Below are 26,319 nucleotides of genomic sequence, written 5' to 3'. Positions count from 1 at the left end.
AAAATAGTCCGGTAGGGTTTATTGTTTGCTTTCTAGTCATATGGGTGTTATGCTGTTGTGCGGAAACTATTGATGTATTAAATCATAAGTTTGTTGAAAAATAATGTGTGAACATATGATTTTTTATTTTTATTTTTAAGATAAGCCAACTAAATTATGTTAGCGCTGCTCATGCTTTGATAATTCTGCGAAAAAGAGGTAAAAATCTTTCTAACAAGTTATTAGGCAACCCAATAACATGGAAACTAGGTTTGACTTTTCACAATCTTTGGACCATAGATTTCTTACATCGAGACTGAGTTGAATTCCTTGTCATCAAATATTCATCTTATTTTTGTGCTTTATTTTGGATTGATTAGTTGGTTTCATAGTAAGCTTCATTTTCTGTGGTAATCTTTTTCATATTTTTTGAAACGCTAGGTAGCTGAGGAGCTTTACCAGGCTGGATTCATCAGTTATCCACGCACAGAGACGGATGGTTTCTCAGTTAACACAGATTTACATGTTTGTACCTTATTTCACGTTTAACCGTATGATGTTGTAATAATTTTATTTTAATCCAATGCTCATTTTGAGAGCAAATTTAGTTTTCTTGTGTGACTAAATTTTATTGTAATTCTACGTATTTTTGAACAAATGAAGGTTGAGTTACTTTGACCTTTCAGCAAAATTTGGTTTTCGAACAATGTTGAAAGAGTACACATGCATAACATCTAGAGAACTGAGTTGATTGCAATCTGATTCCCTAGGCTATTGTACGTGAGCAAGTTGTAGATCCAACTTGGGGTCCATATGCCCAACAACTTTTGGACCCTGAGGTGAGGCTTTGGAGAAATCCTAGTAATGGTGGACATGATGACAAAGCACATCCTCCTATTCATCCAACAAAGTTATTTGCTGGTGTGCCAGGATGGACTGAAGATCATAAGGTTTGTAACAACCTAAGAAGTCATTTTCAGGCGACAGTTGGTAATCTCTATCTCTCTCTCTAGACAATGCTTTGTTAAGCCTTTTTTTTTTTCAAATCTTCTGCTATGAAATTTATTATCTATGTTTTTCAATCTTATTACTTGCATATTGAGCTTTTTATTGATCTTTGTTTTATCCTTTCAGAGATTGTATGAATTTGTTGTGCGCCATTTCCTTGCTTGTGTATCACAACCAGCTGTAGGAGCTGAAACTAAGGTTGAGATTGATATTGCTGGTGAACAGTTTTCTGCTACCGGGCTTGTGATAAAAGCAGTGAGTAACCTCTTTTTACACTTCATCATTGGAGTTGAAGAGGAGCTCTCCATGCTTTCAAATTATATTTATCCTCGAAGATAATCTCTCTTATTGTCCACTTGCTATTTTTTTTTAATATTGTGATGATAAATCTAATTATTCCAATTAGAGGCTATTTGATTTGGAAAAAAAAGGAATGTAAAGTAAATTGGATACAATGTAAGGTAAATGTAACTTATTTTGAATATTTAGGGCTTAGTTGATTGTAAAGTAAATACTGGGGAATTGTTTATCTGATTTGATTGAGTATATACATGTGAAGTAATTCTGGAAGAAATTGTCGTATCTTCTTTTGTTTCTTTCTGAAAGATATCCAATCAATCATAATGGAGGTGATAGAGGGTCTTTTTCCTTGCCATGTCCTTAATATGGAAATCAGGGGTCAAGGAGCCATTCCCATGACCTGTACTGATGAGAATTTGACTCCACAAGAAATTGAAGAAAAAGCTGCCGAACTGGCCTATTTCTTGCGTGTGGGTTGTTTGTTTGGGTGTGTATAGAGTAAAGTAAAAGTAGTATAATCATATCTAGAGTAGAACTAGCAACAATTTAAGGATGACCAAAAATGATCAATACTATTTCATTATTCCCAAATACATTTGAAGATTGAGGTCCAAAATGCTGATATATCTCATTAAGTTAAGTCCTATATTATAAAATCATTTGTCTATCTTCTCTGCATCTATCTAACCTTTGATTCCGCAAGTTTTGAGAAAAAGGAATGACTTATTATTGGGTTCTTGGATAAGTTGTTGTAAATAGCATCGATCTCTTTATTAAAAAATTCTGTAATGCTTGATAGCTCTTTCATGCGTTAAATGAACCTTTTTTATTCCTCAGAAATTCTTGTTGTACTTTGAATTGTATTAGAAAATTGAGTTACACTATCAACCATTATAACAATGTTGTGTTGAAGAGTTTGGTCAATTGCAGACCCCTTATTCTTTTTTTGGTGGGATACTGATAGGAAATACTTGAGTTCGCAAGCAATCCTAACCCAAACCAGTGAAAATTCAACAGCACAACTGCTTTCCACAGCAGAAAAACAGCAGGAAACAGGGAAAAACTGAGAGAAACGCAATAGAAACTCGTAGGGAAACGAAGCAAACACTTTTATTTCAATAGAAGATGAAAAACACTTGCAAGATACAACTTTCCTTCAATTCGAGAGGAAGGAAAAACTCTCCAACGATCTCCGGCAAAGCCAAGAGCCCAAGAACATCAAACCCTCGATCTCAAAATAATTCAAATTCAAGATGCTCTAAATCCCTCCAAAACTCCTAATTAAAGACAAATGAATATTTCAAAATACCTAAACAGCCCTTAGTTCAAATAATTTCCCTCCTAAACTCACCCAAAGCCAACGTGGCTTTCCTCTGATTTCCGCTCAAACCGTGCTCCCCCTCTGTTTTTCCGCTCAAACTGTGCTCCCCCTCTGTTTTTCCGCCTGGAGTAACAGTGGGCCGGTCCGGGCTGGACCGGTCCAGCCGGCCCCTCCTGAGCCGGCGTAACAGATACATCTCTTAGAAGATGTGATATTGTTCGTTTTATTATTCATGCATGATCTTTTGAATATCCAGTTCAGCCCAACTAATAGGTTGTAATGCATTTATGTTAGTCTCTACATAACCTGAGTTATTGTTATCACCCAAGTTAATTTGTTGGGTGCCAATTGGAGTTTGCTAATTTCTCAATTTAGCCCAATCTCCATTAGCATGTCCATCATTGTAGACCTCTCTTACTCTATGTAATTTGCTTAGTAGTATTCATAAAAGTTTTATCTCTTGGAATAGTCTGGATCACTACAAACATAAAGCATTAGCCTTATTTTATTTTGTATTTGTTGAAAAAGGTACTTGATAAGAAAGAATGCCTGGATATGTGATGAGTACTTCTCAAGACTCATTAATATAATTTTTTTTTTATTTTCATTCCAAGATGCTCTAAACTTTTTTAGTATGACTCCAAGCAATTATTTTGTTGCTTATTTATTACCACAATTCCATGCGATTCCATATGGTAGTAGCAATTTGGTTTCTCTTCTTCAACCATTCTCGGAGTCATATAACATTGCCTCACATCTCCTTCTAGCACAACCTCTTCTTGTTCATTCATTTTTTGAGACAATGAAGTCATCCTCACCTTTTGTAATTATCCGGTTATATATGATACAACATGCAAGCACAATGTTAACTTAGGTTTCCAATGGAAAGAAAGGTTTGTGCTTTATATTTGCAAAACAATTCTTCAATGAATCAAATGTATGCTCTACACTTTACATAGTGATGAATGTTGAAGATTGAATTGCTCTTTGCAAAAACTTCTTTAGGTGATACCATGCGGCACGATATTGAGATATTGAGAAATTAGTTTTTCTTTGTTAGAGCACTGATAAAAAGTAGACATAATTTCAACAAAACCAGATAAATACACAAGAAATTTAGGAAGAAAAACAAAAAAACTCTTTTTTATTGAAAGAAATAAGAAGAAAAAAACACAAGATACAGTTGGATTATCAATTGGAGAGGAAGATCTGGCTCGCCGAAATTCTCTAGCCGTTGGCTAGAAACCACTCAACCTAAGCAAAACTAATTCCATCAAATTCAAGCATTATCTGAAATCATTCCATAGTTAGCCTTAAATAGGCTCACATAATTCCTTCCCAAATCAGCTTCCTTTCATGAATAATTTTCTCTCATATTTGAATTCAAATTAAATATTTTTCCTTAATTTATTCTCTCCTAATTGTAATTAAAATTTTCATAAATCAATTTCCTTCATTCCACCTTAGTGGGGCCACCGGCTAAGCTGCCGATCCATCAATACTCCCCTCCCAAAGACCACATTGTCGTCAAGGTGGAACGAAGGAAACTGTTGTTGATGCATTGAACTAGACAATGAACTGACATTGGGTCAAACGATCTCTGTCTCAAGCATCTTCCCAATCAATCTCCCAATCTTTTCGTTCTGGATTTAAGCATGACGATACAGACGAACACTGATTGGTGAGACTTCTTCCTTCAAGATGATATCATGCTCGCGTTTCTGCGGAGGAGACAACCCCTGAAATGGTTGGAACACCCCTTGATACTACTGTAGGGGCAGCTAAACTATAGCCGTGCTTCTATCTTTTACCCATCCTTTTTCTCCTTCCAAACTCTATAGCTCCACAAAAAATTCAACTCCTTTTACCCTTTTCTCTCCTTTGAAGTGGCTCCAAAGGTGGCATCTCCTCTTCTTACCCCAAAATTTTCACCTCATGATCTTCCCCTCTCCTTATCGGATTAGGGTTTCCTCCACTCCATTGGATGTTGGCAGCTTGATGCAGGACTAGGTATATGATTTAAATGAAATAAGGTTTTGCATGCTTCAAGTAAGAGCAATAAGAATTAAAAACGTTAGCTACTAAACGATAATAGAAAACAAAAGAGAGGTGGCTTCGCTTAGGCCAAATCACACGCCAAAAGTTGAGATCACCAAAGCAATTAGAATTTCAACATATGCAAATTAAGAAGATTTTCAATAGCATCCCTAGATTAACAATGAGATTAGAAAGCATAGAAAATCAAAACTCTTGCCATACGTTTACTAAGCATTGGCAGATAGCTTTGCACGATTCCTTGTGCTTGATTCACAACCTACAAGAGAAGAAGATTAAGAGAAAATTGAATTGGAGGAAAAGTTCACCCTCGTCGTGGGACGGTGGTGATTTGCCACCGAACGGTGGAAAGCTGCTATTCGATGGCTTCGAACAAGGTGAAGATGACACGATCTAAGTACTCCTTGGCGGAATTGTCTATTTCCGAATTGACGTCGAAGAAAGTCGACCAGAGGATGTCGACGAATCCTTGCTCATTGTAGACGAAGCTAGAGTCAAGATCGGGATCGGCCATACATCGATTTCGTAGGGTTAAAGTGTTGTAGACGATGTCCTTTGCTCTCTTTAAGGATTCCTCTTGAGAGAAATAAGTTTCTCTTAAGAATCCAAGTGAGAAAAAAGGTAAGAGGTGGCCGGCCAAAGGAAGAGGCTTGTGGAGAAATTGGTTCAAAATTTGGGGAGGAAGGATGGAGTGAAATTCGGGAATTTGTTTCCCTATTTAATCCTTAAGTTTGGAAAGGATTAAAACAGGAAATAGGTGAGAGGGAAGGGCCGGTAAGAGGAGAGGGAGAAGTTGAATTTTTTCCCAAAGTAAGATGCTTGATTTTGGAAAGCATTTAGTGGGTGGGCATAGAGAGAGAGAGAGGGAGGCTTGGGGCAATGAATCAAGCTTTCTTGATTTAGAATATTAAATTAGGAATGAAGGATTTCATTCTAATTTAATTTAAAATTCAAAAGGGTGGAGTTTGGAAACTTTCCTAAAATAGACTTCGTATTTTAGGAAACCATTCAAATTCAAATAGATTTGAATTGTGAATTAATTGAGTTACCTAAAATATAAAGACCTGATTAGGAAGGATTTAATTGCAAGCGTTGATGGAAAAAAAAACTCTAGGGGGGGCGGTAGCTAGGGTTGGATGGCCGCTGGTTTTGGTGAGGGGGAGATGGGGGGTCGGTTGGGAGATGGGGAGTTTAGGGTGTTAGCCAAGAGGGAAAAAGGTGGGGCTTATGGTGGGCCGGCGGGTTGGGGGTTTTTGGAGGGACTGTGGAGTAGAAGGGAAGGGAGGGAGAAAGGGGATGAAGACAAGAAAGAAACTAATCACGAACCCGGACTCTTCTAAGGTTGGGTGATTTGCTTCCCTCTCCAAGGGTTTTCTCTCCAAAAACTCTCAAGCTCTCACAATAATTCAATGTGCAGGAATTTCATTATAATTCATTCATTACCTTCAAAAGAAACACAAGGGGGGTATATATAGCCTCATACAATGAATGAGAATATAATAGACGACTTAGCCCTTAGGGCTTACACATGACAAACCCTTAATTAAGGGTAAGAAGGGAAATACAACCAAAACAAATACAAAAAGCAAATAACTAAAACAAATACATATGATGACTCAAAAATAGATTGACGCAATCGTGGTTGTAGATAGTCGGCCACATCTATGATATAATTTCCATAATCTGATGTCCCCATCACAGCTCCCCCCTCCTCCAACGACGCCGTTTTGATTTGGACTTCGAACATCTTCCTCATCATATCCTCCATGATGGTAAACTTCCCACCGATCTTCTCATGGATGACTAAAATTTGACTTTGGAAATAAAAAAATTTAGATTTCAGTTGTCTAATCTCCTCTTCCAACACTTATAGCTTTCTTTCTGCTATAGGTACCTAGATCTATGCTCTGATACCAATTTGATAGGAAGTGATGCAATTCCAGCAAAATTAGAGAACCAAAAAAGAAATTTAGGAAGATGAACACAATTTTTTTTTATTGAAAGAATTGAGAAGAAAAACACAAGATACAGTTAGATCATCAAGTGGAGAGGAAGATCAGGCTCTTCCAAATTCTTTAGCCGTCAGCTAGAGCCCACTCAACCTAAGCAAAACTAATTCCAACGAATTCAAGAATAATATGAAATCACCCCATAGTCTTAAATATGCTCCCCTAATTTCCTCCCAAATCAACCACCTTTTCCTAAAGAATTCCCTCTCAGATTTGAATTCAAATTATATCTCTTTCCCTTATTAGTTCTCTCCCAATTATAATTAAATCATTCCTAAACAATTTCTCCTCTCTTTTTGCCCGCCGCCCACCCAATGGGGCCCACCGGCTCAGCTGCAGGTCTATCAATACTTGCCATCAACTAGATAATATTTACCGGCAACATTTATTTTACTTATATTTTTGGGAGTATCACAACTAATTATGAAACTTTATATGGCGTCAACTTTTGTTTATTTTGGAACACAAACTATCAGGTTGCTTTAATGCATTTCTAAGGACAATGACATCTTGAACTGAACCTTCCCAACTGGCTAGAACATATGCTAAGCCTTCTTTGGCATGTTTCTCTCACAGATGTTAATGTTATGTAGGGAGTGGTATTTCCCTTGGTATTTTGGAAACGTCTAACGTGAAATCAGGATATTTTATGCAACCCTTTGTATATCATGCTTTTGTTGATACGAGCATGATTTTTTAATAAAAAATATAAGTGTCGAACATTGGTTGGTTAGAAGTTATACTTCGTTAAAGGACAATTTATATAGGACATATTTTTCTTGCTCTTCCTCTGATGATTATCATATTTAAACTTACAAATATGATTAGAAAGCTTTCTCATATTATGATTAGTGTATCATATGAAGATTCAGTCCATGCTGTTCCTTTTATTTAGTTTAAAGTTCAATTATTTGATTTAAATATTACATATAGCATGGTTGTAACTCCTTTTAAGCTATTGCTTATTTTTCAATCTTTCTGCGACTCACACTTCTTGTAAAGTTCATCAATTTAAATTTAATCCATATTTGGCTAAATAGCTAAAGTTTTTTATTATTTGAATTATTGTCAATATGTTCAAGTATTTCTCACCGTTTATCTCTTTACCTTTTTATTGTAGAGAAACTACTTGGATATTTATCGATTTGAATCTTGGGGAGGTGTAGTCATTCCAACCTATAATATTGAGCAACAGGTCAGTTAAATATGGAAAAATATGAATATCTTTAATAAAAATTTCCCTCCTAGTTTCTATTCTATTTATGTTGCATTTTCTTAAAGTATGATTTATATTTATTGTGAGATTTTGTAGAGAAGCCCACAGTGTTCTCGTCGAGAACATTGCTTTATTTTCTAAAATGTAGATTGATATTATGGCCATGATTTTCGTGATGTTGGTATTAAAATAGATTTGGGAATCAACACTTCTTATGGGCGTTGTATACTTAATTATCCATTCATTTTGGGAGAATACATTCTATTAAGGAGATAACTTGACTTTAGTTTCCAAATTACTTGCTCTATGGTGGTGAACTCTCAAATATTTTTTGTTATATGTTCTGGTTTGGACAATGGGTGTGGGGACGAATGGTAAATCCTTTGAAGATCTCGTGATTCCATTGATTAGAGGTTTTTGGGTGGGCTAATCCAAAGAGTTGGGGATCCTTGGCTAGGCTATTTCAATGTAAGCTTTAAGTTAGGGAGCTATGTGCTACAAGTATAGACATTATGCTAGCAAGCTTGTGTTGATCATAACTATAGATCCTTTGAGCTTGTCATGGTTGTTTATCAACCATTGGTTGTCTTATCGAAGACAATTTTTTATGGATCAAGTGCAAAACTAATTTAGTGATTAGTGAGAGTGTCATTACCTTTTAGGGTTGAGGGGGCCCTTTGGGGATCTGGTTGATTCTCTGGAAAGAATATCGGTGCCCAAGTATTTTGGTGTAGTCGATCTTACATCACCCATTTAGTTAGAAGTCAATGCAGGTTTTGTGTCACCACTTGAAGTGGAAATGCATACAAGTTGCATAATCACCTCTTTGGGTGGAAGCTGAAGTTGATTTTTTTATAGTCTTTTAGATTGGATGGTGAAGTTGATTTCATTTTATCTCTTAAAGAGTGAAAGATGGTGTTGATGCCTTGGCATCTTGTTGAGTGAGGTGTGGACCATCATTGATTTTGTTGGTGCAACCTTTGTAGGTTGAAGCTACGAAGTCGTAGATGTGTAGGTATATTTATTTAGGTAAGCAACTTTTTTAGCATCCAAGCTCAGTTTTGAAGTTATGTAATGTCACATTTTGGGTTTGGAAAGCAGTACACTCTAGCAACACGAGACGCAATGAAAGGATATAAATATATCTTTTGTATTCACAAAAGAGAAAAGTGCATAAATCATTAATACAATCAAATATATCAGAGTAAATAATAAGAAGAAAATTAAATGTTTACTTTATTAATATTAATTTAAAAAATAGTACACCAAAATAATATGACTATTACAAGTAAAATAAGTCTGAAAAAAATAACAATATGAATGAAACTACCCGACCCAAATTAAATGCATAATAATTTGCTACAAAATATAAAATATCAAATATAGTCTACGGTTGATAAATCTGTTCCTGAAGTGATTGTCCGCTAACACATTGGCAGGACCTATTGTAAAGAGACAATCATAAATGAGTTTGATAAATCAAACCTTACAGGTAACTCATATATTAAAGTATAAACAACAATGGAATGAGGCATGTAGAGTGAACAACCAAAAGAGGCGAGAGTAACATCATATAGTCACTAAATCAAAATAGAAATGACACATGCCATGTTTTCTATGGTAGATGCTAGTGCTACAAGGAATATGCCAAACTACTACTAATGCTAAATCCTTTCAATGCTTATAAATGCAACCAAACTAGGTATCATCGTACCTCAAAATGACTTATCAATCATTTTTTATTTTCAATTCATGTCCAATTATATATTTATACATTTATACGTATATAACTATAATCAGTTTATCAAATATCCATCACCGAAACACAAACCCAAAGAAATATAGTAACACAATCATAAGTTTTTTTTACAAATAACCAACATGTATTATATAAATCAACATGATAATAACAAATTGTATAACCACCATAATTTACAACATGGGTATAATTTAGTGTATTAAACAGAGCTGATATGTATGAATTAAATTTTCTACAGCATTAACCATTTTAAATGATAAAAGCTTGTGCATCAACAAATAAAAGTGATGTTATTACTTTTACATGATGCTTTCAATATGAGTGATAAATAAAATTCCTAACATGCACAATACTAATAAATAAACGTTGAAAATAGAACTGACAATCTAATATCCAAAAGTCTAGTACAAGAAACAAGAATAACACCCCTAACAAAGCAGGGTACATTTATCCCTTAATAAATAACAGTTACTTATGTCTAGACAAGTGATAGTAAACCCCAAGCCAAAAAGATGTTCAATCGACAACATCACTAGGATAACAACTCAAAGGCCCTATAAATGAAAATTCTAATTTAATATTCAGGATACCACTAAAGGAATCAAATGCTTGAAACATAAAGCTTATATAACTCAAACCTAAATATATACATTGAATATTAAAAATCAAGCCTATAAGATTCATGATATAAAATGATAAAGTCAAAAACATCTAAAATAATATAAATTTTATAATTTATGAATTAAATTACAACATAGAATGAGAACTTACTGTCATGAATAAAAATATAGAAGATAAGTGAAATAGATTAAGATGTAACTCCATTGATCCATTCTAAATATGTCATGACCCAACTCAGGGCTTAAATTAACGATGCGGGAATAAACAGTTGGATAGTTGATTTGAATTTTAATTTGCTAAAACTATCACCAATGAATTGAAAGAGCCACTAAAAACTTCTAAATAAAGAAGTTATATTAATTATCTTCCCCTCGGAGAATCTCTTCTATGATATATATTATCTTATCTTCTACTCATTTTAAGTTAATCAAATAATACCTTTGAATGTTATTGGAAACAATAGTGAGTTATAAAGAACTCAGTGAGTAAATTATTCTTCTAAATTTCTGTGACACTAAGCCTTTGAAATAATATACATGCTTATTTCCAAACATAAAGTAATTTCATTTAAATTCATTTCAAACGTGACCATCAATATTATACATATATCATATTTTTATCCTTTATCGTAAATAATACAACCGTCATAGGAGTCACCATCTAAAATAATATCAGTAAAGGTACTCATTTTTCATTTCCTTTTTCTTTTTCATAACATTTTCCATTTACATGCACATGTATATTGCGTCCCCAGCCAGTATTATGAGGGATGTGCTCCATCACTCTACATGCACATGCAAACATATCTATCTTAACAATTTCATTTATATAACATTCATTTATTTTATATGAAAAATGCAAATCATAACATATTTATTTTCATTTGATTCAACATGACTAATCATTGGATATGAGAAAGACAAATCATAGTCTAGCTTGCAATAAAAACTTAATAAGCAGGTATTACTATTTTTCGATGCATTTAATTTAAGAGAGAATAAAATCATTATTGTAATTAAAAGATATGGATACTCACCTTAATTAGATGCCTTGAAAATTCACCTTTGTTATCACTTTGTCGACGCCATCTTAACACCTATATGATTACATTATACTTTATAATTTATCTCTAACCCAAATATTCTTTAATTTTAGTATTAAATTTTACTCCCATAAATTTTTACCAATCTAACAATAATGTACTTTTTTATTATTATCATTATTATTATTTTTTTAAATAAATACTCAAATTATTTCATATATTAAATTTGTAAGATGAATTTTGCTCTTAAACCATTAATTATTTCAATAATTAGCTTTGAAATCTTATTATATTTAATTTAAATTTAATATCAAAATATATGATCATGAATTTTAAATTAAATTCAATAGCATTTCAAAATTTATATTTATAAAATTTATCTATAATAAATTTTTTAGATAATGTTAATTTAATAATTTAATTACATATTAGTTATTATCGAGTTTTAATCTAAAATCTAATCATTATTATTTAATTTAACTAAATATAAAAAAATCTTTAAACACTTACATTTTCTTAATACGCCCTCGTCCTTGCCCTTGCGCGTGCTTGCCTCTTTCACTTAAGCTTGCTCCCGACCTCGTCCTCTACTTCACTCAACTCCTCTCTTTCTCTCGATTTCCCCCATCGTCATTAATGCAACCCAAGAACTCTCTCTCTATTTTTTTCTTTTGCTTTCTTTCTCACCCTTTTTCCTCTCGACTGTTGCTTTCATTCGCTCGTTTAATTCCAATGGAGTGAACAGATCGTAGTTTTTTTCCCACGAGGAGTCATTGCTTTTTGTTTATGAACACATCTTCTCTTGCTATTGCGATCGAATCCACTGTTTGCGCCAACCTGCGCTCGGCATGCTCCCTCGCTCGCTATCTGCTCGCCTGCGGTTTAATTGCTCGCCTGCCCATTTTTGTGAAAGGGTCAGGTTCACATGAACTTGACCAGCCAATTCTTACAAAATGCCCAAAAAAAATTATAACAATAATTTACTCTCGTTTGAACGATCTCGGTTAGTCAGTATGATAGAGGGGGAATACTCAAACTAGATCCAAGAGAAATAAGGAAGTAAGATGGGAGCTCTTTTCTAACAATGACGTTGATTTGGGGAAAACACCATGAAAAAGAGATAAAAGAGGGGAAAGATGAATTTGGTGGCTGCTGTTTGTGAGAAGGAAACAAAGAGAAATGATAAGGTAAAGATTTGGTGGCTGTAGAGAGAAGGATTGAAGATTGAATGATGCCCTAGCCTCCTATTTGATTTAAATGGCGAGAAGGTCAGGAGCAGGAACATCGCGAGGGGAGGAGGGAGAATTGCGTGATTCATATGATTGGAGAGAGAGAAACATGCACTTGAAAGGAATGGTTGCTTCGTGCGGCTTTGTCGCGATCCTGAGCAAAGGGAAGGGGGCGGCTCGTGCGACTGGTTCTCATGAGGTGCTTGGACCGACTAGTTCAGGTTCAAATGGGCAACATTAATTTTCTAGACTTCCCAATAGCACCTTGTAAGATTGCTGTTGAATTAGCAAGCTTTGCAGTGTACTTTAATTTTGTAGGTGCCTTGACTTGTTTTTTAAGGTTAGCTCAAAAAGTAGTCACTGGATCAATCATTTTATTTAGAGGTCAAAGAACTTGGTGTGGTCCTATTGAAAAAAAAAAATTATTTTTATCTTTTTAGTATTGCTATTGTAATTTTTTTTGAAGAATTTCCTTTAAACTTTTAAGTATTTTAAATACCTTAAATTATAAACAACAAAAAATCAATGATTGTTACAGGGGTTCATTAGTAATTTTAAGTATTTTGCTAGAATTGTTTAGGATTTTATTTTTTCTTGTTGATATAGCAAACTTAAGGGATGCCATATGGCGTTGCAATGCCATGGTGCAATGTTGGCATGGATGGGATATTCTGACTCTCATACATGCTTTTATTTTGCATTAAGGTGCCAATCATGTGATGGTCCTTCTCGGTTGGGTTTGTCATTCCGGATTGATGGAGTATTGGCTCATGTATACTATTTCGGGTTAGGTTGTCAATACTTGAACTTATTATGCCCATATGACTTTTTTGGTTCACGGAGCTTCTTGGATTTATTCTACTTGTATCAATTTCAACTGAATTTAAAACATGGTATTTATTTTGTGATGTGTCCTATTGTTGATATGTTGACTATGGATTGGTCTTTATGTTAAGTTCAACTCAATGTGGTTTGCCTTTTAACCTTGGTTGGACCTCTCCAAATGTCACAATTGGGGGAAGGGCTTATGTGAAATTTAGGTTTACGACTATCATCTTCATTCGGCAGAGGCAACCTATTGGGGAGAGAAATTGAGCAAGGTAAATTGTTTGATTTAGTTTACATCATGAGTTTTACATGCTATAGGGGTATTTATATCCAAAAAAAGGAGCTAAAATCAACCACTTCAATGCCTCTAAGATCTGACCTAAAACTGCAAATTTCATGTCAGTATTCTCATATTTAATCAAAACAATAATTTTCCAATGTCGTTTTACAAAAATAGCAACTCCTAAGGTCTGTATGGGGGTAGCTTTTTCATTACTTTGCTTTTAAGATCACAACAACATTTTTGTTTGTTTACTGACTTCTTGTTGCTTTTTTGCTAGAAATTTCTGTGGTAGGAAGCATTTTTTAACAATTAAATCTATTAATATTTGATAGTTGTAATAAAGTTGCTGTTTGACTCTTTTTAAATTGAATATATTTATAATGATCAACGAAGCTTTACAAAACGTTACTTTTCCCAGAATAACTTTACAACCACCTTTAGAAAAAAGGCTTAGCCCTCCCAATCGGATTCTTAGTTTTTCATACTGCATAGAAATAATGTGTCAATCCTAGATATATTTTTGCATCCATGGAAATTGATGCATACAACTAGATAGAAAAACCAAAAGGGAGAACACATGGGCTTGTAGAACTTTTCTCGATTCAAAATTTAGAAAGCCAACATCAAACAAACCTCCAAACAAATGAAAGTTGGGCAAAACAAAAACTAAATTAAAAATAAAACAAGCTACCCTCAGAACAACCGACTAGCGGTCACCTCACATGCAACGAAATAGTAGGTAAAATAAAAGAAGTTCTTTAGGACATGTAAACCAAGGGTCCACCACAGCTACTTGGGCCAACGTCCACCACAAAACTCCTCCGACAAATGCTACCAAACCGGCCAACCCGCACCTCCAATAGCTTGAGAAGAAAGATACAAGTGGAGTGAAAACTATTGGAGAGAAGAAGTAGGTAAGAAGCCTAAGATGAAATCAAAGAGAAGGAAGAAAAATGGAACAAGCTCGCAATCTTTCCCAAGAAGAAACCCTCAGGTTTTTAGAGAACTTTGCTTGGCAAACAACAACTTCTAAATGCCTCAAAACATCACATATATATATAGGTGAAAAGCTGTAGCCAAACAGCCTCAATCACCTCTAGCCGAACTAACCAAAAAAGGGGAGTAAAAAGACTAACAGACGACGCCTGGAACATCACCCGAAGGGACCACACAGGGGACAAGAACAGACAGCCATGGGAACAGGAGCCAGGCAGAAAAATCGAAAGGCCAACAGAGAGGGGGGAAAGAACCAGGACCACTCCCATTTATAAGCTAAAAAGGAGCTGAAACAAGCAATAATGAGCTGATTTTAGAAGAAGAAAACAACAACTCACCAAAGGGGAAGCTAAAACCGAGACAACCAAGCCTAACCGAGAAACCCAAGTCAGCCCAAGAGCTAAGGAACCAAAGAAGCTAGTACACCCAAAGTATTACATGTCCAAAGCACTACCTACTCATGATCATTGGATGCCTTCCATCATATGGTAGCATAATAAAACAAAAAATAGTATTCATATTAAAATAATAGTAAAAAAAACTGAAATTTGCATGCATCAGAAATATACCACCTATAACACTGGCTATAATAGAAAAGTATCATATAAGGAGATAAGGAGCAACTGAATCAAAGGCATGTGGAACACAATGCATATCTGTGAAGTAATGACAAGATTATCATAATCAAAGCTATATGACTATTGAAGTCAAGAAGGTAGTAGCAATACTACTTAATATATTCTTGCAAGATAGTGAAGTAGAGGCAAAGTAAGTGACAAGGTTAATATAAAAAAACTTTATGTTCTACTAATTTTATGATATTTATTTTAGAGATCAAATTTGTAGTCTAAATTTGCAACACAGTCTAATGCCACAGCATGACTCCCCATCTAGCATTCACATATCTTTTTTAGCCCCACATCATAGAGTAGTTTTAAGTAGTTGTCTTTATATATTGAAAACGCTAGCCACCGCTAACAAGCCAAGTTGCATGAGATGACAATCATCATTATTGAATTTGCCTACATATGCTTTTTGAATGAATTTTAAAAAAATTGTATATGAAAACTGTTACTTGTGGTCAAAAACAAGGAGGTTGGATCAAGTATTTTCCAATTTCAGTTGGTTTACATGAAGGATCAGCTTTAAGCCCATAACTTTTTTGCTTTAGTCGTGGATGTTCTTACTAGACATTTGCAGGAGGATGTACCCTGCAGTATGCTTTTTGTTGATGATATTCTTCTTGTTGATGAGGCTAGATAGGTAGTTGAAGGAAACTTAAATTATGGAGATCAACATTATTAGAGTCTAAAAGTTTTCATTTGAGTAGATCTAAAATCGAGTAATGGAGTGTAATTTTAGATGTAATAAATGGGGGGATTGTGACTTTGGTCAATTCAGTAATAAGAGTACATGTTTTAGATATCTCAGGTCTATTGTCTAGACTGATGGTGAAATCGATGAGGATATTATTAGTAGAATTCAAGTTGGATGGTTGAAGTGGAGGAATGCATCAAGCCTGTTGTGTGATTAAAAAGTACCCCTCAAACTTAAGGGAAAATTCTATAAGATGTTGGTGAGACCTGCGATGCTTTATGGAGTAGAATGTTGGCCATTAAAAGAGAGGCATACATTTAAGTTAAGTGTTGCAGAAATGAGGATGCTCAGGTGGATGAGTGGCTTTACTCTTAGAGATAGAATATGAAACGATCATATACATGAAAAGGTTGGAGTAGCTCTAGTGGCAGATGAGATTAGAGTCGCCTTAGATGGTTTTGCCACATAAAACATCGGCCTTCTAATGACCCATTTAGAAGAGTGTATATATTAGATTTGAACTATGTTAAGAGATGTAGAGGTAGACCTAAAAAGACATGGTTAGAAAATATTATAAATGATATTTTTTTTATTAGATTTAAATGGGACTTGACTCATAACAGGATATAATGGAGAAAAAAGATTCATATAGCCGATCCCACGAAGTGGGATAAAAGGCTTAATGTTGCTATTGTTGTTGTAAAAAGATTTAATAATACTCATGTATGCTATTAGAATTTTGATTAAATTAAAATTTAATATTTTAAGTTCAATAAGATTGGCTTGAGTCTAAACGAGTGGCTCGTTATGTACAAAATAAGCTTTAAATCAATGGTTTTTAAAAGCCTTTAGTTTGAAACGGGTTCGATGATTTTTCGGTGGAATCAGTCGTTCAAACTGTTTCGAGCTAGTTCAATGCAAAGTCGATTTTCGAACTTGACCAGACTAGCAACTTGATCGGTTCACTGTTGAATCAGTTTAACTGGTCGGTCTGATTTTCAAAATGTTGGTTTGTACTAGGAATACACTTGTCAAATTACAACACTAGCACAAGTAAACTAAAGCTTTTAAGGTAATTAAAACACAAGAGAACACTAAGGATGTTAAATTTGGATTCACGGGTCGGGTTTTTGTTTAAATTGAAAATTACATGATATGAATGTATGTCAAGCACGGACCCTACTCATTTATTAAATAAGTCAAAAGTATGAACAAGAACTTGACTCGAGTGATCCCTACTTGATCAAACCTAAACCGACACGATACGACACACAAAAATCGTGATGGTTTAATGTCAACTTGTCTGAGATGAACATGATTACTCAATTTGGATATCGTAACTTAAAAAAACATAACAAAAAATTATAAAATAATATTACTTTTTCATGAAATAAAGAATCAAATAATAAAATCATTATTTTTGGGTTAACCTGAACCTGATATTATTCCTTTGAATCACTTAAAGCTGATTTGAAGTGGCCCCGATTCTTACACGGGTTGATCTGAACCTGAATTTTTTGTGTTGGGTTAGAGTAAACTCCAATATTGTTATTCGTGGAGAGTACACATTTCTATCTCGTAGATACAAACATCATAGGCATGGTTGCTTCAAGTTATGCTTAAAAACTTTGAAAATACAATACCAAGACATAATATTTATTCAATGCTCAATTTTGTGCTTCCAACAAGTATTTACTTTCAGATCTCTTAGGAGGGAGAGTGGGGGAAATAATTGACGTTCACATGATGGCCACGAGACAACCTGCATAGCTGAAGTTTCAGTTTGAAGAGTTGGCTGCTTTGATTTTCTATTTAGACCTCTTAATCCTGTGTTCCAAAAAACTTTTGCAGAATCTTTGTTGATTGCAGCAAACATTTGTTCAGCAAAAACAGTTTAAAAGAAAAAATGTTTTAGTTGTCTGTGGAATTTATAAATTCATTCTCGTGGTGATCAATTTCTCTACTGGTTTATTGCAGGTTTATTCTTCAATGTTCTTAAAAGTTTTTATTTTACGTTGGCATAGATTCTATCATTTTGATTCATTAGTTCCATGTTTTTGTATTACGAAGCTGGAGAAGCAGATATTACTATTTTCAGAATGTAATACTAATTGCTCATGGATGCTTACGATTAAATTAGTATATTGGTGCCCCTAGCTTTCTTGTTTATGTTAATTGGACACTTTTTTAAGGTTGAATTCTTGTGTTGTGGTTTTTTTGCAGTTTATTCCTACAATTTTAACTCTTGATTCAGGGGTCACAAGGCCGCCCCCTCTTTTAAGCGAGTCAGATTTGCTTAGTTGTATGGATAAGGTGATTGAAGCTCCTGTTTATGTGTTATTAATGGATATTTGTCTCAAAATTTGTGTCTAATCCTACTGATAATCGTATCAGACAAACTGAGGATTTCTTAATTGTGAAGTACCATTTAGATTTGATTTTGTAATAATGATGAATTTCATAGTTGGCTTCTTAGATAACCTCCTCATATTTTCCGTTTTTTGATCTGTTTATAGGCTGGCATTGGTACGGATGCTACCATGCATGACCACATCAAGAAGTTGCTTGATCGGCATTATGCAACTAAAGATGCAAATACACGTTTTTCTCCTACAAAACTTGTAAATTCTGGCATCTCCACTTTGATAGTCTCAAATGGAAGATCTTTCATATCTAGATATTTTTAGATAGTTTTTATCCATGCTTGCTGCTTTTATTGACTTGTTATTCTCCAAAAATTTAAATGATTTGAGTAGCTTCTCCAACAAAACTCGTGAATGTCAATATTCCATTTTGATTTTCTTAATAGAGAATCTTTCATTTTTAGAATTTTTATCTCCGCTTACTGTTTTTCCACCTGTTATTTGAGATTTTCAAATATTTAGATGTTTTGAGTGGCATCGTCCTGTACTCTTAAGTCTAACATGTTGACAACCAGCGTATAGACTAGTACAGTTATCACGCAAATAACACATTATGTCAAATTTCACTAAACAGTATTTGACTCTCTCTTTGGGTTATTATCTTGAGATTTATGAGCGACTCCCCTGCAAGTGCTAGTTTTGATAGATCTGCTTAAGTCATACAGGTGACAAAGTGGGACATTTAGAAATTAGTAATTTGATGAGTTTTTCACAGAACTCCTGAGCATTTGGATGATTAATTAAGTTCACCTCAAGCATTGTTACGAGTCCTTATTGTGCTACTTTTATCTGCCAACCAGGTTTTTTCTCATTTTCACAGGGTTCACATTTATCCCATGGAAATGAACACAAATCTACCTTTTTATTGAAGCAAAGAAAAGTAAAGTATTTGCCCTATTGATGGTGAAATTCATTAAATCTCCATGCAATCATTCACATGCAATCATACAATATTTATGGATGCTAACATTTCATTCAAACATATGCTCCTATTTAATGTAGTTATGCATTTCTATTTTAAGGCATTTTAAAAAAGATATAGGTGCATTCTAAAATATACATCAAAATTTGCCAAGGTACATATTGCATAATAAAGGAAGAAAGGAACATTGCATAATAAAGGAAGAAGGAACATTGCATAATAAAGGAGGAACATAGCATAATAAAGAATGAACACTATTGAGTATATGGAGGAACATGTTATTGAATATATGGAGGAACATGTTATTGACTATATGATACTTTTAAATAAACATTTAGAGAGGAAACATTCTGAAAGTTAAAGAATTACATGTATCTACCTAAAGTAGCAAGCAAACTCTCGGACGTGTGCAAATTGCCATTTATTCTTTTGGCGCCTTTCCTCTACCATTTCCAAAACCTAAAAAAATGTAACTTTGATTATCCAACATTAATCTTAATTAATTGTCATTAAATGAGCATTTTAATGTCATTATTTTCGGATTTAAATTAATCATAAATTTGTAAAGTTCAAAGTTTGGTCCAAATCCATGATTTCCCTTTTTTAACTCTTTATAATTACCTAACTAAAGTTAAAGTGACATGAATTTTCGGTTTTGCCATAAAACCCTAAATTTGGAATCTTAATTTCCTTATTTTCATCACCTAATCATGCTAAAACTTCCTATTTACCTAATGAATATTTAGGGCATGAATATTTTCGGATTTCTTTTAAGTAAAAATTAGGAAAAATGCAAAATTTTAAAAAATCCTAATTTTTGTCCTTCAAAACATTCCTAGGGTTATTAGGAACAATATTTGTGAAAGTACTTTCAAAGGAATTAAGTTTCGAAAAAAGCTCTAATTTTGAAAATCTCAAAATTTTGGAATAAAACTAAAATAAATGTTTAGAAATTATTATTAAACTTTCCTAATCATTCCTCTTTAAAAAAAATCTTATAATCTTTAAAAATGGGGAAACCCTAGATTTTTCAACCTAAGAAAATCTAAGCAAAACAAAGAGATTTTTGTTTTAGAAACTTACTTCTTCTTCCTTAAGATTTTCCTTTCGATTTCCTCCAAAAATCATTGCCAAAAACCATCGGCCGCCGCTCACCCGAAGCTTTGCTTGCCGCCCTCTCCCTCTCTCACGTTTCGCCGAATGAACAAATGAAGGGACATTTCGGTCCCTTTTGAGGCCTTTAGGGTGATGAGGGAAATGGGGAAAACCAAATGATGCATGTGCCCTTACATGCATAAGAGTTATTTAGAGAAGGGATGTCCTTTTTAGTCATTTGTCCTTAAATAATCTTTGATGATTTTTAATTTCTAATCCATGCGAAATTAACCCTAAGTCCTTTATACCAAATCGATCGAAATTAAATGTAGAATGTTATAAAAATTATTTATTCGAATTATGATAACTTCAAAAATTTGCCTATTTTTGTCAAGGTGCATTGCAACGCGTCGTGACGCTACGACTTGACATTTTTTGGATTTTACGGAGTCCCGAGAGATTTTTTCTTGTCTTTTTTTTTGCAGTTCAATGCAAGTTATGGTTATTATTAATAACTTTGGTGTCAAATAAAACTATCTATTATGAAGGCAATGCAAATATATATTAAGTAGATCTAAAACTGAATATATGGAGTGTAATTTTAGATTTTAGTAATAATAGATCTAGTGGATAGATTGTGACTTTGGCTTCTAATCTCTTTTGTCTCTCCGCAAGTGCCGCTCCACCTGTATCCTTCTTCTCAAAGTGCAGCAACTTTAGGGTGTCTGTCGTGTTGTTTGTAAGTCGTCGTCATATTTTTTTTTACTTGTTTAGTTTAAATTGAAATGTAAGAGTTTGTTCTTCCCTATTTTGTTCGTCCCTCTTTTCTCGTCTTTTCTCAATTTCGTCGATAGAAGTCCGTCGTCTCTTTTGTGGGCGAAGGGTATAGGCTCCCTGTATCTTTTGTCCGCATCACTTTGGATGATCAAGTCATTAATAAGATCATATGTTATAGATATCTTGGGTCTATTGTTCAGAGTGATGATGATATAGATGGGGATATTATTAGTGGAATTCAAGTTGGATGGTTGAAGTGGAGGAATGAACCGGACTTGTTATGTGATAGAAATTCCCTCTCAAACTTAAGGGAAAATTCTATAAGATGCTAGTGAGACCTGTAATGCTTTATGGTGCATAATGTTGGCCATTAAAAGAGAAGCATAATATTAAATTAAGTGTTACAGAGATGAGGGTGCTCAGGTGGATGAGTGGCTTTACTCTTAAAGATAGGATCCGAAATGAGCATATATGTGAAAAGGTTAGTGTATCTCCAGTGGAAGATAAGATTAGAGAAAGTCACCTTAGATGGTTCGGTTGCATAAAACGACGGCCTTCCTATGACTCTATTAGGAATGTAGATGTATTAGATTTGACTTATATTAAAAAAGGTAGATGTAGACCTAAAAAGATTTGGTTAGAAAATATTAGACATAACCTTTCTTTACTAGATTTAGATGAGAATTTGACCTTTAACATGACACAATGGAGAAAAATAATTCATGTAGCCGACTCAACATAATGGGATAAAGGCTTGTTGTTGTTAGTTAAACAAGCATAAAAAATGTTTTATCAACTATGCTTTATCACATGACCCAACTTATTATGTGACTTCTTTTTCCATGTGAATTAAAGAGCTTATATAGACAAAAGCAATGCTAACATATAGTGTCTAAGTGATGTAGGACTAAAAGACCAAGGTGAAGTTCTCAAGTTCACTATACATACACTACATATTTCTACATATATTTTTTAATTAAAATTTAATAATGCAAATAATATTTAATATTTGTCTAATATTTTTTCATTTTATTTAGTTATATAATATAAAAATTGATTTTTTTTAATTTTTATCTATTTTTTAATGATAACTAATATAACATGTATTTATAGATGTAATTTTATAATGTAAATTTTGTATACTTTCTATAGATATAATTATATCCAAATATATAACATAAATTAGAAATTATTTACATTAAATTTAAAAATATATATGTAAACTAATTTTATATTAAATATGAATTATATTATTTGTAAAGTATGATTTTAAACCTTCAACTCATTCTTAGTTTGAATATTTGATATATATGATAGGATGAGTTTATGTTAAAACGTAAGGTTAGATTGTCATATTGTTATGTTGATTTTATTACTTTTAATACTATTATTTTTTATTACGTCATCCGGTTCTTCCCCAATCAAATCGGTTGAACCGGTCGAACCGTGAACCTCTCATTCTTCCGGTTCGTTGTCCGGTCTGGTTTTCACAACCTTGATTTTATGTCTACTTTTCTCATTTGTCCTTGTTCCATTTTATTATCATCAAAATTTATATCTTTTGATTAGTTTAACACCCTATCTACAAAGCTTTTGTCATAAATTCATTTCAAACATGTTTGAATTCATTTTTTGTGGCTCTTTAAAAACGAAGTTTTGTTTAGTAGTAATCTTCTCATGCAAGGGTTAGATCTCTGAAATTGCTCATGCAAGGGTTAGATCTCTGAAATTGTTTACAATAAATTTCTAGATTCTCCTAAAACTTTTAGAACAGTGTTCTAAACATAATTTGTTATTTTATCTCACATCAATTTCAATTCAACATTAAATACCAATTAGCCTCTTTAAACAACTTATTTCAAAAGACCAATAACTTATCATGTTTGAAGTTACACGATATTATCATACATAATTTCTTTTGATTGCTTTCAAATTTAACTTGTTCTTTTTGTTGTGTGGTTAAACCTTCTCGTTGTATCATCGTAACAAAAAGAAAAATCTTTTCTTAGAAATGTCTATTTTTGATTTGGCTGCTATTCATTTGATATAACTAGATACTCATATCATTTCTTAAAGTATGGATTTGTTACTATATGATTGTCTAATTTTAAAGCAAGATTGCTTTTCCCATTATGTCATTTCCAATTTTATACCCACCATGATTCTTCATATATCCTATCTTATTAAAACATACAAGTCCATTAAGTCATTGCTAATAAATATATTGTTTTCTATATGCATACTTAATAATTCATTCATTTTTTTAAGGAACATAAGCATAAATCACATTTATAATGTTCTTATTGATAATAAACTCACTAAGAATTATCTTCTCATCAGTTGATTCAGTAATAAGCAATAAAAGGGCTTTAATAAATATCATATCAACCTATCACTTAACTTTTTCCATAAAAAAATTATTTTTAGTCTCTCTTTCCACTATCATCCTTGTCATATTTATATTACTTACCTTTCAACTTACAACAACAAAGATAAATGTACATGACATAATTTGTAATGGATGTAAAACTGATAGTGTTCAGTAATGATCAATTATCATGTGATATTTTATTATTATAGGTTGACGCGTCTAAATCTTTTATACAAATAATGGAGATATAAGTTAGGCGATAATTTCTAAAGTTAAATTAAATTATTAAATTGGGGAAGTTTGATTGGAGTACCATTCAATAAGAGAATTTCATGAAGACTTGTAGGTTTTTTAGAACTATAATTAGATTAATTTTGCTATATGAATTTGATTATCATAACAAAATTTCACTAACAAAATTGAGTTTTCTCAAAATGAGAATGCTAAGATTGATGTGTGACAATTTAGGAAGGGCATATGATAGGAAATACTTCTTGAAATAGAAGAAAACCTTGGCTGAAATTGAATTTCAGCGAGCCCAAAACAGTAAACAAGGAAGATCTTGGTGGAATCATACAAGAGAAACTTTTTAATTGATGATAACGACATAACACTAGAGTCCCAAACACCCTAAGAACAATCTAAATTCTGCAAACAACACATTCCTCTAACCCTAGAAATTCACATACTTAAAGCAAACAATAAATAACAAATACCCAAATGGCCCTCCACCATTTCCCTCCCAAATCTGTCATATTTTCTTAAATATTTTCCTCTCAAATTAGCCCTCAAATAAACCCCCAAATGTGCCCTCTTCAATTTTGGAACATTTTTTAATTAATCTTCTACAAATCAGCCCTCAAATATGCCATCTTTAATTAGGAAATATTTCCTAATTAATCCCCTTCAGCCCCCTCTCCTGCTGCTTTCGCTCCTGCCATATCAATACTCCCCCCTCCAAAAAAAGAAAGGTGCATTGTCCTTAAGATGGAAGGATAGAAAATGACTGAGGAACACCTTGTCTTTGACCAACCCTAAATCTCGGACGTCCTCCAGGTTCTGCAGCTCCACCATGTAGCCCTGCCATGCTTCTTGTATTTCTTTGACCATGATTTTGAGTGAAAACATAGTTTTGGACAGGCTAGGATCCCCTCTAATGACCACTTTACTCCCTTCAATCTTGAACTCCATCATTAGCGTTTGCCAATCAATCGATCTTTCCAACTTCTACAACCATTTTATTCCCGACATTAGTGCTCCCTAGCTCCAATGTGTGAAAGTCCTCCCTCACCTTGAATCCCTGTACTGTGCTGTAACCGTCTTCCCATCTGTGCTGTAACCGTCCCCTACACACTCCTCTGTCTGTCACCGTCTTCCCAGTGCTCATTATCACCCCATAGCACCCTATGTCCACTAGTTTCACCCTCAATTTCTCTACTACTTGGTTGGATATGAAGTTGTGGGTAGCTCCACTGTCTATCAACACTACTACCTCTCTGTCGGCTATTTCTCCTCTCACTTTCATGGTGTGATGCGGAGTGAATCTCACCACTGAGTTCAAGTAGACCTCTACCATATCTAAATGCAGCTTTTCCACCTCCACCGATGCCTCACTCCCACCTCCCTCCTCAACCTCCTCATCATCACAAATGGTGAGAATCAGAAGAGTTAGGTCCTTACACCCGTGGCTCGGTGTATAACTCTCATCATATCTAAAACATAACCCTTTTGACACCTACCTTTCTGTAAGGCGCTTGAAGATGTCTCCAAGGTGATATGCCGAACTCCAGTGCCTTTCTCCTTTGGTGCTTCCCTCTGAAACGACATTGTCTGGGTTCTTGGTGCCAGGTTCGTAGAGTTACCCCTGTAAGCCCCTCCCATGATGTGCTACTGCTGGCCTTCTCCCTCTGATATTTTTCCTCCACCCTCTGAGCAAGCACTATTGTCTCTCTCAGCCTTCTAGGTCTTAGCACCCTGAGTTGTGCTCGTATGTCTTCACTAAGCCCTTTCATGCAATTCTCTTCCAACCCTTCTTCAGAAGTTCCTTCCAATCTTCCTGGCAACAGCTGAAACTTCTCATGATACTCCATGATTGTCCTCTCTTGAGTTAGGGCATATAACTGTTTGTGGAAATCTCCTTCCTTAATGTCTTAGAAACACTTCAACAAACACTTCTTAAATTCCCCCCATGAATAGATTGAATATCAAGCCTCCCTCCACTGAAACCAAGCTAGGGCTTTTCCCTCAAAACATAGCCCTTCCGCTATGAGTTTTTCCCCTTCCGTCGGGCCATTAATCGTAAAGTAATGCTCTACCCGATACACCAAACCTTGAGCATCTTTCCCTTCAAACACTGGCATCTTCAATTTTCTCAATCTTGCATCCATACCCCATCTTTAGATGCCTTCACCCATCTGAAACAGGTAAAAAAAAATTAAGCTCCATTAAAACTCTATTGGATTATAAATTGAGAGGGTGAGAACCTAGTTGCGAAGATATTTATAATCTCCTTCCTATTCAATTAATGGAACCTTCTCTTCAATCTTTAGTGTGCGTAGGACAGCCACCAAACCACCAAAAAAACTGTGTACTTGTTTCTTTTCTTTAATCTCCTATTCATCCTCTAGATGCTCAATATCAGCTTCATTGACAATGTATAATTTGACTAGAGTTTAACAATTCATTGTAGATGTCAGTACTTGTTAGGACTTCATACTTTTTTATATGGTATGTTATTGACTACGATCTTTTTATGAATTGCTGCAATA

The 26,319-nt window shown here is 34.0% G+C and overlaps 1 protein-coding gene across 7 annotated transcripts in view; it reads left to right on the top strand.

Annotated features, from left to right (window-relative positions):
* Positions 1-26,319, top strand: part of LOC110092904 (DNA topoisomerase 3-alpha) — a 65,745-nt gene that overhangs the window by 2,182 nt on the left and 37,244 nt on the right. For 6 of the 7 annotated variants that reach the window (XM_020817602.2, XM_028693814.1, XM_028693811.1 and 3 more), the window contains 6 exons: positions 421-504; positions 750-929; positions 1,114-1,242; positions 7,793-7,867; positions 18,187-18,276; positions 18,480-18,584. In XM_020817602.2, coding sequence (XP_020673261.2) covers positions 421-504; positions 750-929; positions 1,114-1,242; positions 7,793-7,867; positions 18,187-18,276; positions 18,480-18,584 — 663 coding nt within the window. The remainder of the gene's footprint in view (positions 1-420; positions 505-749; positions 930-1,113; positions 1,243-7,792; positions 7,868-18,186; positions 18,277-18,479; positions 18,585-26,319) is intronic. The other variant, XM_028693803.1, reaches the window with a different exon arrangement.

Source organism: Dendrobium catenatum, unplaced genomic scaffold, assembly GCF_001605985.2.
Source record: "Dendrobium catenatum unplaced genomic scaffold, ASM160598v2 fragScaff_scaffold_43, whole genome shotgun sequence".
Lineage (NCBI taxonomy): Eukaryota > Viridiplantae > Streptophyta > Magnoliopsida > Asparagales > Orchidaceae > Dendrobium > Dendrobium catenatum.
The sequence above is the reverse complement of the archived record's forward strand: the minus strand, read 5'-3'. Positions and strand labels throughout refer to the sequence as shown.